This window comes from Mesoplodon bidens (genome assembly GCF_964165515.1).
Source record: "Mesoplodon bidens genome assembly, chromosome: 19".
Classification (NCBI taxonomy): domain Eukaryota; kingdom Metazoa; phylum Chordata; class Mammalia; order Artiodactyla; family Ziphiidae; genus Mesoplodon; species Mesoplodon bidens.
Window position 1 is genome coordinate 17572726 of NC_138179.1, and position 14771 is coordinate 17587496.

Below are 14771 nucleotides of genomic sequence, written 5' to 3' on the forward strand. Positions count from 1 at the left end.
TATTGGGCAGGCCCTGCGGGGACGTAATAATATGTGTTTAGCGCTGTTGCAGGGAACTGCCACCGTTACAGCCTAGCCGTCTGACGCAGTCTCCTCCCCCTTCCCTTCCATCCCTCCCCTTCATTCTCTCCCTTCTTCCCCTCCCCACCCCCCTTCTTTGTCTCTTTTCTTCTCACTCAGCCTCTGCTGAATCCTGCATTGACATCAGCACTTCCAAAAACAACAACAAAGGAAAGTAGGTCACTGGCAGTTCCAGGTCCGAGCTGGGCCCTGGTGCCCGCTGAGTCAGGGGGTGCAACCCCTCTCACGGAGAGCAGAGGGATGCCCCAAACTCTGTGCCCACTGCCTTGTAAGTGGAGCTTGGTTCCCACCCCCGCTCCATATTCTTAGGGGGAAGAGTAGGTATAGGCACGTACACCGTGTGTTTGCACGCTGGCTTTGCACAAGGCAAAGGGGGGTTCCTGCACCAAGAGCAACGCTCCATACACTTGCTCTGGTCCTGTTACAGTGCTGGGGTTCAGGGACCCGGGGTGCACACACCCGGTCCTGTGAGTGGGAAGGCAGCCTGTGAATACACATATTTATTCACACACGTGTACACAGGCCTACATCCTCTGCCCTGTTCCTCAGGGGCTTCACACGTAATATTTCCCCTGCTCTCTGGGGTCATGGAACTCCCAGTTGTACTTGAAAGATTACCCAACACGCTAATTGGAACTCCTGCTATGATTAAAAAGAAATTTCAGATTAGAGCCACCATGCCATAGAGCTCAGGAAGAAAACAGCTCTTTATAAGTGCAGCTGGAGCAGACTTTAGAGTGTGGTTTTTTTTTTCTTCTAACTTTGAAAACAATTGCATCTTGCTGGTGTTTTGCCCATGATGAGTCAAGTATAAAAAGCCACCCGGTAGGGCCCAAATCATAAAGAGAGGGTCACTTACAAGGAGATAAAGTTGCAGCTTCCCCCCAACCCCGTCCCCCTTTTAATACAATAGCCGTAATGGAGTTCTCTCTGTGAGCCCAGATCCTTCCTCCGCCGGCACCTCGGGCGTCCTGACTTGGGAGATGCCCGCATCCATTGTGGGTCAGCCTTTGCCCAGGATAAAGCTTTTATGAGCAGCCGATGGTGAGCAGGAGCACTTTCAATCAAGCTGCCTGAAACGATTAGCTCTGGAGGTCCCCAGGGGTGGCTGGGGGGAGATTTAAGCTGCGGTCAGTCCCCGGCAGGCACAGCCATGAGGGCAGTGCTTCTGAATGATTTTACTTGCAGGGCTGAGCTCATCACATTGATACTTTTAGATCTCATTAGCTTGGGGAGAGCAGGAACACACTGTACCAGGTCTCCTGGGCTCTTTACCTTTTCAAGCAGCTCTTCTAGTTTCAAGAGAAAAAGTCCTCCCCACTCCTTTCTACCCCACCGTCAGCCCCAAGTCCCCAGCCCTGTTACAATTTTTAAATTTTCACGTTGAACCCAAACCCTCCTCAAAGGGAACCATTTGACTCTACGTAAATAAAGTATCTCCTTAATATCAGCTTCATTAAAAGACCCAAGAAAAGAACATCAATGTTTGCTGATGGAAGATTATAATTGTCTTTAAGGGTAAATGACTAATTATTGCAGATAATTGTCTGCAAATAACGGAGAGGCAGGTAGTAAAGAGGGAGAAGTCTGCATGGAGGGGCTGCTGCAGGTTAGCAGGTAAGCAGACCTCTTGGCGTGAATGGGATGGGGTTGAGGCCAGGAGAGTGGAAGGCCAGGACTTCACTGTCTGACCCCTTCACAACCGCCATTCCCAGAGCCTTGCCATTCCCCAGAGCAGGAAAATTCCAGAAGGAATGTGGAGGGCCTCCCTGGGGTAGCCAACTAGAGACACTGAGAAACAACAGCTACCATGCACTAGTACCATCAGTTCATAAAAGGAGGGTCTTCTTAGGACACCCCTCGCCATCTTCCAACCAAAACCAGGGACTCGATTTCAGAAGAAAGGATTATCTTTAGACTGAATAAATTTAGCTTAATGAAAAGCTCGCTACATTAATGTTTAATCACAAATCAGTAAAATCACAATCACAGGCTTCCTTTGTCTTCAGCCCGCTCTTTCTGGGGAGCAGTTGCCGCAGCTTTTGGAACGAAGAAGAAGCAGACAGAGAGAGAACCTGGGTTTGAAAGGCTGTTGCCGTCTTCTTCCGGTAGTCTCTCAATCCTCCCCCACCCCACCCCATTTCCCTTGTGTGAAGTAGACGATTTAGTTAAAGCCAATCTGGTCAAAATGACTATTTCCACCACCGCGTTGGCGGCATCTCCTGCCCCTGCTGCCCTGACAGCCAGGATGGTCATCTCGAAGGCAGAGCGCCACCTGTGGGCCAGGGTGGGGAGTGCAGCAAGGATCACCTGAAGTTTAATTAGCCAGTCAAGACCCGCAGTTCTAAACATTTTTGAGGATCTAATGAAAACCTCTCTGTGGAAACCTGCACATTCCCAGAAGGCCTTGCATCGAATTCTGCACAGTTTATGGACACACTCCCTCATCCCCCAACCCTGCTTCAGAACCCTGAATCTTGACAAACGTTTCTCATCTTTCTCAGTGCAATGATAAATTTATACTTAAAATCCTAATGTTTCATTCAGAAACATCCAAGCAAAAGCGTGACCATTTATATCATTGTCCCTGTTGGAAACTTTATTTTTTCCTTAGTAAAGTTGTTTAAGTATAAGAAAACTCTACCTAAATAGGTAAAGTAAGTAGCATGAACTGAAAATAAATTTAGAATTGAAAAGGCAAAATAACCTGAAGTTATGCAAGATGTTACCGCTGGGGAAAACTGAATGAAGTCCATACGGGACCTCCCTGTACCCTTTTTTGGAGGGGTGGGGAGTGGGAAACTTCCTGTGAATCTATATTATTTCCAAATAAAAAGTTTTCTAAAAATGGAAAAATTTTTCACTAAGATAAAAAGTTATAATATCACCTAGGATAAATTATTACATGAGCTAGTGATTGCCTGTTCACTTTTTAGCCAATTTGCTATTAGGCCATTTAAAATTGGAACCAAAATTTTAAAATTCATGAAAATATTCCAAACAAGCAAAGCAGGCATATTTGATTGAAAATTATGATGATGATTTTAAGTTAATTTCCCAAATGAACAAAAACAATGAAAAAAAAATACAAATTTCCAGAACAGTCCCAAAGTCCACGAAAAGCTCTGAGGTGAGACCAAAAATCAATTATCAAAAATGTTGAGGGACTTCCCTGGTGGTCCAATGGGTAAGAATCCGAGCTCCCAAAAGCAGGGGGCCCGGGTTCGATCCCTGGTTGGGGAACTAGATCCTGCATGCCCCAACTGAGAGTCTACCTGCTGCAACTAAAAGATCCCTCATGCCGAAACGAAGATCTTGCGTACCACAACTAAGACCTGGTGCAGCCAAGATAAATAAATATTTTTTTTAAATGCTGAAAGCTCAAAACGTTATAAAAAAGGCAGCCACTTAAGGGGGGCAGCTAAGAAGGTACCTGTTTTATGTTTGTACATAGGGACCTCCACATGGTTCTTGCAGGTCTGATTGTCAACTTTGAGTGGCCCTTACCCACGGTCTTCCTGTCACAAGGTGAGAGGTGCCCTGCAGGGGAAAGGACCATGGGGCTGGGTCTTCTTTCTCTGCCCTTACTACTGGAGTCTACTGCACTATGTGGGATCCTTCTAGAAACGGGGACCCAGCTACAGCTGTCAAGAAACTGGAGAAACTCTCCTGCCAGCATGGGCATTCTCTGTTACTGCACCCCTGTACTTGGGAGGGGTCTGCCGGCTCCTTCAGTCACTGGCCATCCCAGTGACCTAGTTAGGGAAAGTTCAAGGGGTCAGGAATGCAGAGAGAACCTCTAGGGAAAGTTTCTGCCTTTTGATTGATTCTGCAAATCAATTCTTCTGAGCATGAAATTCCTGGAGGTGGGAGGGAAGAGTCGAGCCCCCCAGGGTGGTTCCACTCTTAGACTTGGGTCATGTGGGATGGGGGTCAGGGCTGTGTTGGGGAAGAGCCCCAGTCTTGGGCTCAAAAGCATGGGGTTGAATTACCAGGAGGCCCATTTTTTTTCATCTGTAAAATGGGAATTGTGATCAAATCTTGGAGGTGACACTTCCCAGTTAACTATGAGGTCGTGTCCATGAGGGGGCTTAAAAAGCCTCATGCCACCCAGTTCTAAGTTGCTTTTTTTTTTTTTAATTTATTAAAAAAAATTTTTGGCCACACGGCATGTGGGATCTTAGTTCTCCAGCCAGGGATCGAACCCATGCCCCCTGTATTGGAAATGCAGTCTTAACTGGACCACCAGGGAAGCTCTTAAGTTTCTTTTTCATTTTCATTCATCCCTGGTCTTAGGAGAGAAAACGGATGAGGAGGAAAGATTCCCAAGAAGACAGGGCTACGGCCTTGCTGGAGCCGGTCTCAGGGGCTGCAGTGGGTCAGCAGCTCTGAGAGATGAAGCTGTCCCTGAGGGAGAAGGCCGAGGGGGCGTGGGCCAGAGGAGGCCACTTCTGACGGTGGCCAGGGGCTGCTGGGGAGGCCGAGGCCAGCTCTGGGCCCAGTGTGCGGTCACTGGGGGAGGAGAGAGGGGCTAGTAAGGCAGCACGAGTGATGGGAGGGGGCACTTCCCCAGCGTGCGTCACCGGTGAGGCCGGGAGGGACGTTCCTCTGGTCTGCGGGACGGTGGAGGGGGGTGGGGAAGGGCCGCTGCAGGACAGGTCCAGCTGCTTAGGGGACAGCTTGGAGGCGTGGAGTTCACCGCAGCTGCTCCTACAGCAACCTCCACCCAGAATACCCAGTCTCCGCCTTGCCTGCCTCTGTGGGCACAGAGCTGAGAGCAAAGTGGGGCCCCCCAGGGTGGTGTGAGCCTCCTTCCTGATGACCACGTGTCACGGCCGGCGGAGACACAGGCAAGGAGGTGAGCCTGGGGTAGCGTCTGGAAAGGAGGCTGGCGTGGGAATTCAGAAGAGCCTGTACCTTAGACTTGCAAAGTGCCAGACACTCAGTGGCACTTTAAATGCCACAGATAAAACAGTGAGAGACTTTCCGGGCGGCAGGTGAGACGAGGGGTCAGGGACCTCGGGGCCTCTGAGGCTTTTTCCTGACGCCGGGAAAAAGAATAAAAACACCTTGGAGACCTCTGTGAGCCTGAGCGTGTGGGGAGAATGCCAATGCGGAGAGGAACCTGCCACATGCCCAAGGGCACAGAGTCCAGGGGTTTAAGGGCTCGGGGCCCCTGGAGCCTCCACAGCGCTGGTAGGCAGACAAACCCCTTCAGGGTCAAGGCTCAGTGGGAAACACCGCTGCCCAGGGCTCAGACCAGATTCTGCCCCTCATCACAGGCCTGCTGGTCCCTGAAGGCCCTGCAGGTCCCTGCTGGTCACCAGTGTGCGGGGAGCGGGGGACTCACCCCACCCTCTATTCTCCCTGGCCGGGGGTGGGGCGTTTGCGTGACAGACCCCTCCTCCCAGCTCTTGACCACCCCCCTCGTAATGAAATAAAGGGGGCTGCTCTTGGCCGGAAGGTAAGTTCCCCGTCGATGGGCTGTCACCTGTCCAGGGCCATGCACGTGGTGGGTGTCAAGTCTGGGGACAGCGTGAATGTCCCACGCTCGGTTGCATGAGGGACAGTGACAGGACATGGTGCCTGAATGACGTGTGAGTGCAAAATGGTTTTTTCCTTATCACACCCTCCTGTCTGTCTGTCTGTCTGAATCTTTCCCTGTCTCTTGACCCTCTGGCTATGTGACTGCCTCGTAGGGTTGTGCTTTCTCTCTGCAAGTGACACTGTATGTGTGCGCCCTTTGGGGTCTTGCTCAGACTCCACCAGTCCACACCTGACCCCGTCCCCCGCCACGGTTCCCTCTGTGGGTTGGTGCTGCTGGCCCTCGTCCCTGAAAGTGTCTTATATGCTGGTCGTCCCTTGCATCTCTCTGGCTGGAGCAGCGCGTGGCCGCCTGGGCGCTGCCAGATCTCAGTCTCCGGTCAGCAGCTGCCACTCGGAGGGCATTGTCATCTTGCCCGTGACCGTCCCTGAAGCTGGGGCGTTGGGTGATACGGAGCCGGTTGCCTCGGAGGCCTCCCACCTGTTTAGGTCCTGAGCACTTGCGTTTCCTTCTTCCTTAGAGTCTGTCTCCTGGGAAGTGGTACTTACAGAGATTGAAGAGTTTAATACATCTCTCGCTTCCTCTCTCTTCTGAGAGGAAGCAGCAGAAGCTGTGGTTGGCAGGGGCTCCCAGAGATGCCTGGCTGAGGGAGGTGGAGGTGGCATGGAGCCTCAGCCAGTTTGGAAAGCACTGTGACCCAAGCCCGTTCTGCAGCAGCAGTGTCAAATTCTGCCATTCAGACATGCCATTAGTGTGCACGCTGCCACATAGGAATCGGTGACACAAAAGGCACAGCCTTCCCTACCCCCGTGGTGCTTGGAAACGAAGAGCTCTAATGAGCGATCGGAGCTGAAAGCAGAGAGATGGAGGGCAGGGCACATCCGCGCAGGCTGGGGCACACCTTGGAGGAGGCTGACCCACTTCTTTTGGAGGGAAGGGGCCTTGTGGGTCAGCTCACTGAAATACCACTGAAATTAGCCACTGCTGCCTGCGCGTGTCCCCTTTGTCCTCACCCCTCCCTCATTGCTCTTGGAGCAGCACGGCCTGTCAACACAGCCTCATGGCTACTCTCTGCTTCTAGTTCTCCCTTGGGGCATCCTCAGTTCCTTCACCCAGTGGACTTTTTTTTTTTTTTTTGCGGTACGCGGGCCTCTCACTGCTGTGGTCTCTCCCATTGCAGAGCACAGGCTCCGGATGTGCAGGCTCAGCGGCCATGACTCACGGGCCCAGCCGCTCCGCAGCATGTGGGATCCTCCCGGACCTGGGGCACGAACCCGCGTCCCCTGCATTGGCAGGCAGACTCTCAACCACTGCGCCAGCAGGGAAGCCCCCAGTGGACTTTTTAGGACCACAATCCACCCTGATTCCAGCAGTCCTCTTAAAAGAGATAGGCAAGGACAGCCTGAGCGCGAGCACAGGTGGGCACGTCTCACTCTGAGCCTCCCTTTCTTCCTGGCTTTTTGGCTGTGCTGTGAGTTAGTTAGCCAACAATAGATGTTTACGTATATATTTTTTTAGAGCTTTTATTTATTAACAGCCTGCAAAGGGGGACAGTGGGAGATTTATACTGAAAGCACAGTGAGTTAAAAGGGACAATTAGAGGAGCAGAAAGAGATAGCAAGTGGAGAGCTGTAAAGGATATTTTAACGCGCAAAGGTTCTTGAGAAATTTTCCAGGTAGACAGAAGGTAAAAGAAAATTGGCCCATTACAAGCTGATAGTGGGGAATTGGTGATATGGGATGGAATAATAGCTGATGGGCTAAACTCTTACTTAGGCCAGAGAGCCAGGCTGGGAGGAGGTGAGCCAGAATGCAACCACAGTTGGGTCAAGAGGCTGAACGGTAGATGTTGGCCAGGACCCCATCAAAAGGTACACTCACCCCTGATCCATATAAGAAGGTACACAAAGAAAGGCTGGCATCCTCCAGGTCAGTGTTGAGTAGGGCCCTGAGGAGCTGGGTCCCAGAGGTGGGGTCCAGCCAGGGGCTAGTGGGGACAGTCTGGGTGGTGAAAATACAAGGGACGATTTGCTGGGAGCTGCCGAGACCCTGAGGCTCCCAGCTGGCTCCAGGGAGCCCTCCCAGCAAATCTGTTCTCTCTGACCCCCTGCCCTGCAGCTTGTCCTCCAGGAGAACTTCCTGGCTCCCCCAGCCCCCACAAACTTGCCAACAGGCCTTCTGGAGCCCCCATTTGCCATGGTGGCAGAGAGCTGAGTGATTAGTTAAGTGACAAGTAAACAGTTGCTAAATGGGATTCTTGGTTCCCTGGTAATGAACAGCCCCAGCAGGAGAGAAAAAAGGGAGATGCAGTCTGGGGGAGTTCTGATGGTCTGCCAGGGCGAGCACATGTGGAGATGCCCAAGGGGGTGTCTGGGCAGCCCCTTGGAAGCAAGGAGAAGAGTTGGGGTTGAGCCCTTCGTGGATGGGAAAGGAGGGAGTGTAGGAGACGAAACGGCTGTGGGATACTGTCCGTGCTTGGAAGCAGCAGGTGTCTGGGAATGGGACTCTGGCCCAGGCAGATTTCCAGGGAGCGCTCCAGCTTGCTGGCACAAGGGAAGGATCTGGCTGAGCAGAAGAGGCAAGTTTCGATGACGAAATCCACTGTTGGGGGACATTGGCAAGCATGCCACGGGTGGGGGCCACGTGCTCAGAGAGAGACTGGGGGTTCGGGGTAGGGAAGAGGACCCCAAGGTGGGGGGGCTCACACCTCCACTTTTGGAGTAGGATCCAAGTCCCCAGGCAGGATTCCGCTTGCCAGGCTCACCTCCCACACATCCCAAAACAGCATTCCCAGTCCTCAGCTCACAGTTGTTTGCAGATACCCCAAACGTGGTGCCATTGCATGCCTCCAGCCCTCTGCCTGTAATACTCCCCACACTCTTCTCTGGCTGCCTCCTCATCCTCTGAGACCCTTCAGCGTGTCACCTCCTCCTGGAAGCCCTCCCTGACTGCCCCCACCCTGGCCGAGTTTCTCATGGTAGTGTGGGGGTGTGCCAACAGAGACACCAATCCCACCCTGGTTTCACCAATCCCATACTTGCTTCCACATCTAGGCTCTGAGCTCCTTTCAGGAGAGCCACGTCTTCTCACTTTTAGGTTCCCAGAGCCTGGGCCAATGGCTGGCACATGTAGACCCTTGTTCAACACTTGTTGAATGAAGGGTAAGGAGCCAGCCAAGCCCTGAGGCCTGGGGAGGAACTTGTAGAGAGAAACGCTGAGACCACTGGTGGTCACCCAGCCCCTCCTGAAGGCCACTTCCCCAGAGAGGAGGGTTGTGTGGCTGGAGGTGAGAGAGGAAGATGAGGAGACGGCTGCCTCTTGGGGCCTAGGGAAAGTGTTGAGCAAAGATGGCAAAGGGGCCGACCCCACCACAAACAGAGGGGTGGGGGATGGCCTCAGCCTCTGGGAGGAGGATAGGGCTCCCGAGGCAGGAACCCACACCTCCCTGCCCTGAACCACCTAGGAGGGATGCTGGGTCTGGTGAGTTGAAAGGCCTTAGCTTAACTCCCGACCTGTGAACTTGCTCTGATGTTTCAGACAATGCTGTCATTGTGCCTGTGTAGCATATGAGCTGCTGAGTGACAAGTGATATCATCCACAATAGAGCTGCTTTTATTCCCTCTACCTCTTAGAGGAGCAAGCTGCTAAAATACACCTGGCGTCTGGGCCCTCCTGACTTGCCTCTAATAACAGTCGGCAACCAGAGACTGTGCTGCGCTTGACAGAAGCGGACCATTTATCAAACATTAGCATTTCTCGTACTGACATTTCACTTCCATACTACAGGTCTTTCTAAGTCTTTTTTTTTTTAATTTAATAAAGTGCTTGGACTCTTGATTTTCCTGCTGAGGGCTGGTGCTGTCTAAAGTTGGAAATGAAATCAACAACATAACAACATCCTCGGGTTGTAAAGGGACAGTTAGGCCCTGGCACCGGCCTGGGTAAGAGCAGGCAGACCACTGGGGTCAAACGCAGACCAAAGACAATTTGTTCTGCCGTCACCGGACTCCCTTTAGTGTACATTTCCAGCCTTGTACTGAGGAGGCTTTGTCCAGGCCTGGAAACACAGCCTCTTTCCTCTACCTGGGGAACTCTCTCCTGTCTCCAAAGCCAGAGAGGCGGGCGCAGCCTCCAGACCCCATCCACGTCCACTGCTACATGGGTTGGGCCCCAGCTTCCTGGAATCCCCTCTGGGCCCTAGGAACCGGCAGGTCCCTTCCGGCCGCCCCCGAGCCCCCTTAAGAATCAATAGCTCAGCTGCTGCTGTGAAGCTCTTGGGAACAGGCCGGGAATGATCCAGGGCCAGACTGCTCCGGAGACAGCCACAGAGATGGTGCCGACCCAGCGTAGCCAGAGCGTGGGGAGTGAGTCATGTCCTGTGCTGGTGAAGGAAGAACCATGGAACGGAGAATGTGTGTGTGTATGTGTGTGTTCGTGCACACACACGTGTCCCAGTGAGTCATTGTGCCCCTGCTCCAAACAGCTCTTCCCACCAACACACGTGCTTGTGTCCTCAGAGCTGCACCCAGCCAGGCTCGCCCACCCCATAAAAGCCCAGGATCTGCCACACCTTCAGGAATTCGGGGCTGGGAAATGAGAAACAGGGTTCTTGTCCAAGAGAATTTTTTTTATTATTATTTTTCTCTCTTAATTGGATTCAGTGTTTCTTGCTCCTGACACACATCCTCTCTGGTGGGGAATTGGGGTTTGTGCAAAGCCAAAAAAGATTGTGCCCGCACGGACACCAACCGGCAGCATGGCTGACCTTGACTTGAGCTCCTCTCCCCTGTCTGAGCTTGCATGCTCCATTCTCTGCACGTCCCCACTCCTGACCCCTGGTCCCCACTCCTGACCCCTGAGTCTGGCCAGCCCCTGACCTCTTCCCGTCCCCGGGGCAACTTCAGAGGGTCCAGGAGGGACGGGGCCTCTGTAATGCAGAAGTGCCTGAGATGGTTCTTGAAATGCCCTCTTTGTTCCCCTTCTGCTAAGGCCACCTGATGCTTTCCCTCCTGCCACCCTACACAGGACCCTTGCTGGGATGCCCATCAAAGAGCCTCAAGGAAAAATTCAGCAGCTGAGCCGCGCTGGAGGCCTGGGCTCATGCCCAGAGCATCCCCGGCCCGTCCAGACTGTGGCCGGCAGCACAGCCCAGCCTGTTGGACTAACACTGTGGATACTGCCTCGCCTGCCGGCCTAAGAAACCCAAAGCCCCTTCCTTCCCATTCTCCTTCCAGCCCATCCCCAGGGCCTAGACCCCCAACGTCCAACAAGCTGCTTCTGGCTTCTCACCCTGATGCCAACAGCTGCTATGTTGGGAGGGATTGGGTGCTCCGGGGTGGCAGACAGGCTTGTGCTGCATATAAAAGACATGGTGATGCTCCAAGTAGCTAAGAATATTGGTCCCCTGAAGTGATTCTTGCTGCCTCCCCTTCTCCCTGACCACACCCCCCACCCACTGCCCCTTTGCCCCAGGCCCGGCAAGCCCAGGTTACATGGGGACTACTGTTGCCAGGTTGGGATTCTAGACAAAAATCCTAGAACTCCTTTCTTGCTAGAAATCACCAATACAATCCTTAGTTCAGCAGATATAGTTTTCCGTATAGTTTATAAACATGATGAGACATACAGTTTGGTAAGGGAGTAGAGAGAGGGCCTGTGCATTTGTGTGTATATATATACGTACAGGGTGTGTGTGTGTGTGCGTGTATATATGTGTGTGTGTGTGTGTGTGTGTATATATATATATATATATATATATATATATACACACACACACAAAGTGGACATAGTTATAAAACTGCACCTCCTGTGAGAACCTCATTGCACACGATGAAGTTCTAAATTTCAGCCTCTGATGATCTTTCCTTTGGTAATTGGTTCTTGGAGCCCAGCAGCTGGGCCTGGGTCTGCCAGGGTTGCCTGAGACATCAGGAATGAGAGGCGTTACCCCCGAGGGAGGGACTGAAGGTGGCACATGGTTGGATTCAGGGCAGGGTGACTAAAAGTGGCCTCAGGCAAGAGCCAAAATGCCACCGGCTCGTGTGCTCCCAGATAGCTGGTGGACCCAGCTTCTTTGGTGACCCTTGTCTGTTCTCTGAGTCCTGCTTCCTCCGGAAGTGGCGGGAGCCCTTCAGGCCTCTCCAAATGACCAGGAGTCCACAGAACCCAGCTCCCGTGGGGCACTGTCCCATCGTTGCTAATGAAGGATTCGCCCTGAGGCTTTAACTGCCTTGCTGGGGGGATGCTGTCCATAGGTGCTCGGCCGGGGGCTGGCTGGGACAGCTGGGTGGGATGAACTAATCCCCTCCCGCTTGGGGCTGTACACTTTGTGTTTATAATCCACCGGGCAGGGCCCAGACCACAGCTGAAGCCTCTACCAGCCTTTGCCTGAAACCCAGCAGATCCTCCACTTGTAAAAATGGAAAAGAAATCCTGTTCCTTGGTGGACATGTGGCAGTGCTGGGTGCTGGTGCCCTGCGTCCTCAGCGAAGAGTGACCACCAGCCCCAGTATCCAGGCCAGGAGCGAGGCCCTCAGGGAACTGCCCAAGGAGGCCTGCTGCACCCCGCTGGGGGCACGGATGGGGGTCCTGCGGGCACACTTGCCCTTCCTCTTGGGCCGTGCCGTGGGCATGATGTCAAAGCTGAACTTGTGCTGGTAGTCAGGGGCATAGTCCTGCAGCTCGTGGGCCTGCTTCCTGGTGCCCACCTTCGAGACCTTGTTGCGATTCCTGTGGCTGGTGCAGTTCTTGCCCTGCTTCTTGTAGCCCGACCGAGAGCCGGGCAGATGGCCGTGCGGGTGGTCCTTGTCCCTGGCAGGGCCACGGGGTGGGTGGTGTTCCTTGCGGGCGGCCCTGTCAGTGGTGGTGAGCGTGTGCGACTTGATCTGGTGCGGGGACGCCGGCCCCGTGCAGTTCCGGAAGTCCTCGGCCCTCAGCAGCTTCAGGTCCTGGCCATGCAGAGGCTCGGGGGACACACAAGGGACAGCGGAGCTGGAGCCACGGAACCTTTGCAGCCATTCCCACAGGGAGCGCGCCCGGCAGCCACAGTCCCAGGCGTTCCCGTTGAGGCGGAGGAACTCCAGGGCCCCCAGGGGTTCCAGGCAGTCGCCCGGCAGCTCAGAGAGACTGTTGTTGAAGAGGAAGAGGGTGGTCAGCCTGCGGAGGTCGTGGAAAGCCTTGTGATGGACCCACTGCAGCTGGTTCTCGTGCAGCAGCAGCCGGTCCAGGTTCACCAGGCCCCGGAAGGTGTCCTGGCCTAGGCTCCACAGCTTGTTGCCGTGGAGAAACAGGTGGCTGAGGTTGACCAGGTCCACAAAGATGTCGTCCTGGAGGTACTCGATGTGGTTGTCCTGCAGGTAGAGGTACTGCAGGCTGTGCAGGCCACCAAAGATGCCGGCCGGCAGGGCACTGAGCCCACACTTATAGAGGTAGAGGGCATGGAGCTTCACCAGGCCCTGGAAGGTCTCGGGCGCCAGCGTCCGCAGCTGCCGGTTGTCGCCGAGGTCCAGCTCCTCCAGGTGCACGAAGCCCTGGAAGGTGTTGGGGTCAATGAAGGTGATGTTGTTGGAGTAGATCCACAGGGTGACCATGGAGGGGCTGAAGTGGCCCTGCTGGAGGAGGGTGATGCGGTTGTTCTGCAGGAAGACGCGCTCGCTGTCCTCCGGGATGCCCTCGGGGATGGCGGCGAAGTTGTGCGCCTGGCAGCTGACCGTCATGGGTGCAGGGTAGCACACACAGTCCCGCGGGCAGCCGCCGCCCAGGGGCAGCTCCCCGGCCAGCAGCAGCAGCAGCAGTTCCACACAGCACCCTGGCAGGGAGAGAGAGCACAGCCAGGTCAGGGGCTGCCCAGGAGGTGGGAGACACTCTGGGTGCCGGGCTCGATGGGCACGTGACCCTCCTAGGCCGCTGGGGCTCTGTCCTCGTCTTTGCTGCACTCAGCGGTCTGGGGTCAAAGCCCCCCGAGGTCCTGGCTCTTGATGGCTCCCCATGCCCTGGTGCCCCACCTCTGCTGGGGGTTCTATCCCAGCCTGGGCTATGAGATGGGTTGGGGTAGAGACTCTGATGCCCACACACCCGGCATACTTCCTTGGCCCCACCCAGCAAACCCCTAGCCCCGCCCATAGCTTCTGAGCCCCGCCCCCTTAGGCTCTGTCGGCCCTGGTAGGATTGGGGTCACAACCCATGGACACAGCAGCTAGCTTCGGGTTCCTGTCCAAGCTCTGCCACTTACTTGCTTTGATCTGCCTGAACAGATAGTGGTGCAAAGTCCTGTTCTAACAAAGTAAATATCTCATATGGACTCCTGAAGAGTCTTTTTATTTAAATTATTCCCAATAACAAAGCATGCATGCATGACACCAAAGTTTATCTTGAAAGATTTCTCATTTACAGTACCTTCCAGGTCCTCATGTATGCACCACCCCCTGTGCCTCAGTTTCTTCATTTCTAAATAGTAATAGTTGTCCCTCACAAAGGACGTGTGTGTGTGTGTGTGTGTGTGTGTGTGTGTGTGTGTGTGATGGACTGGGGGAGGCACCAGGGCTGATGGTTCTGGGGTCCAAGGAGCAGCCAGAATGAGGCTGCCCCCAACTGGGGTCTGCCTTCCGGGCCCTCCCCTCTCGCTGGAGATCCCAGGCTGTAGCTGCAAATCAGGCCCTGCCTAGCGATTGTCCCGAGCATTTCCTCTGTAGCTTCCCTCTAATTGGGCATTAATTAGGCATTTGTTAATGGATCCTTAAAATAATTTATTTTCGATGTGTCCAGCCCGTGGTCGGATAATAGCCCCGTGCTCATTATCGGAGCAGCCTCATTATGGAGGATCATCATTACCTGCCGTTTTCCAGGCTCGCAGCTGCCCCAGGCAGCCTGGCAGGTATGCCAGTGTTGGGGGGACGGGCTCCAGGCCTGTACACCCCCACCCTGCAGGGCCGGGCAGCCATCTCGTCTCTGCCTGGGTTGGCCTCCCGATCCTTCCCTTCTAGCTTGGCCAGCCAGGCCCCTGGGGAGAGCCGAGGGCCTGAGGCAGTTCGGCCGATTTCTTCCTGTTGCCAGCTGTGCCCGGAGCATGTTGAACGAGAGAACCAGCCCTCCTGGCCACTCTCGGGCCAGCCCCGCTCCCAGCCTCAGGCCGGCCGCCACCCCAGCC

The 14771-nt window shown here is 54.2% G+C and overlaps 1 protein-coding gene across 1 annotated transcript; it reads right to left on the reverse strand.

The window, feature by feature from the left end:
• Positions 1-11932: 11932 nt before the first annotated feature.
• On the reverse strand, positions 11933-14565 carry RTN4RL1 (reticulon 4 receptor like 1; the record flags this gene model as incomplete). The annotated part of the gene is given in 3 exon segments (XM_081219141.1): positions 11933-13433; positions 14456-14519; positions 14521-14565. Coding segments are annotated over 3 exon segments (1434 nt in total). The 3' UTR covers positions 11933-12108.
• Positions 14566-14771: the final 206 nt, after the last annotated feature.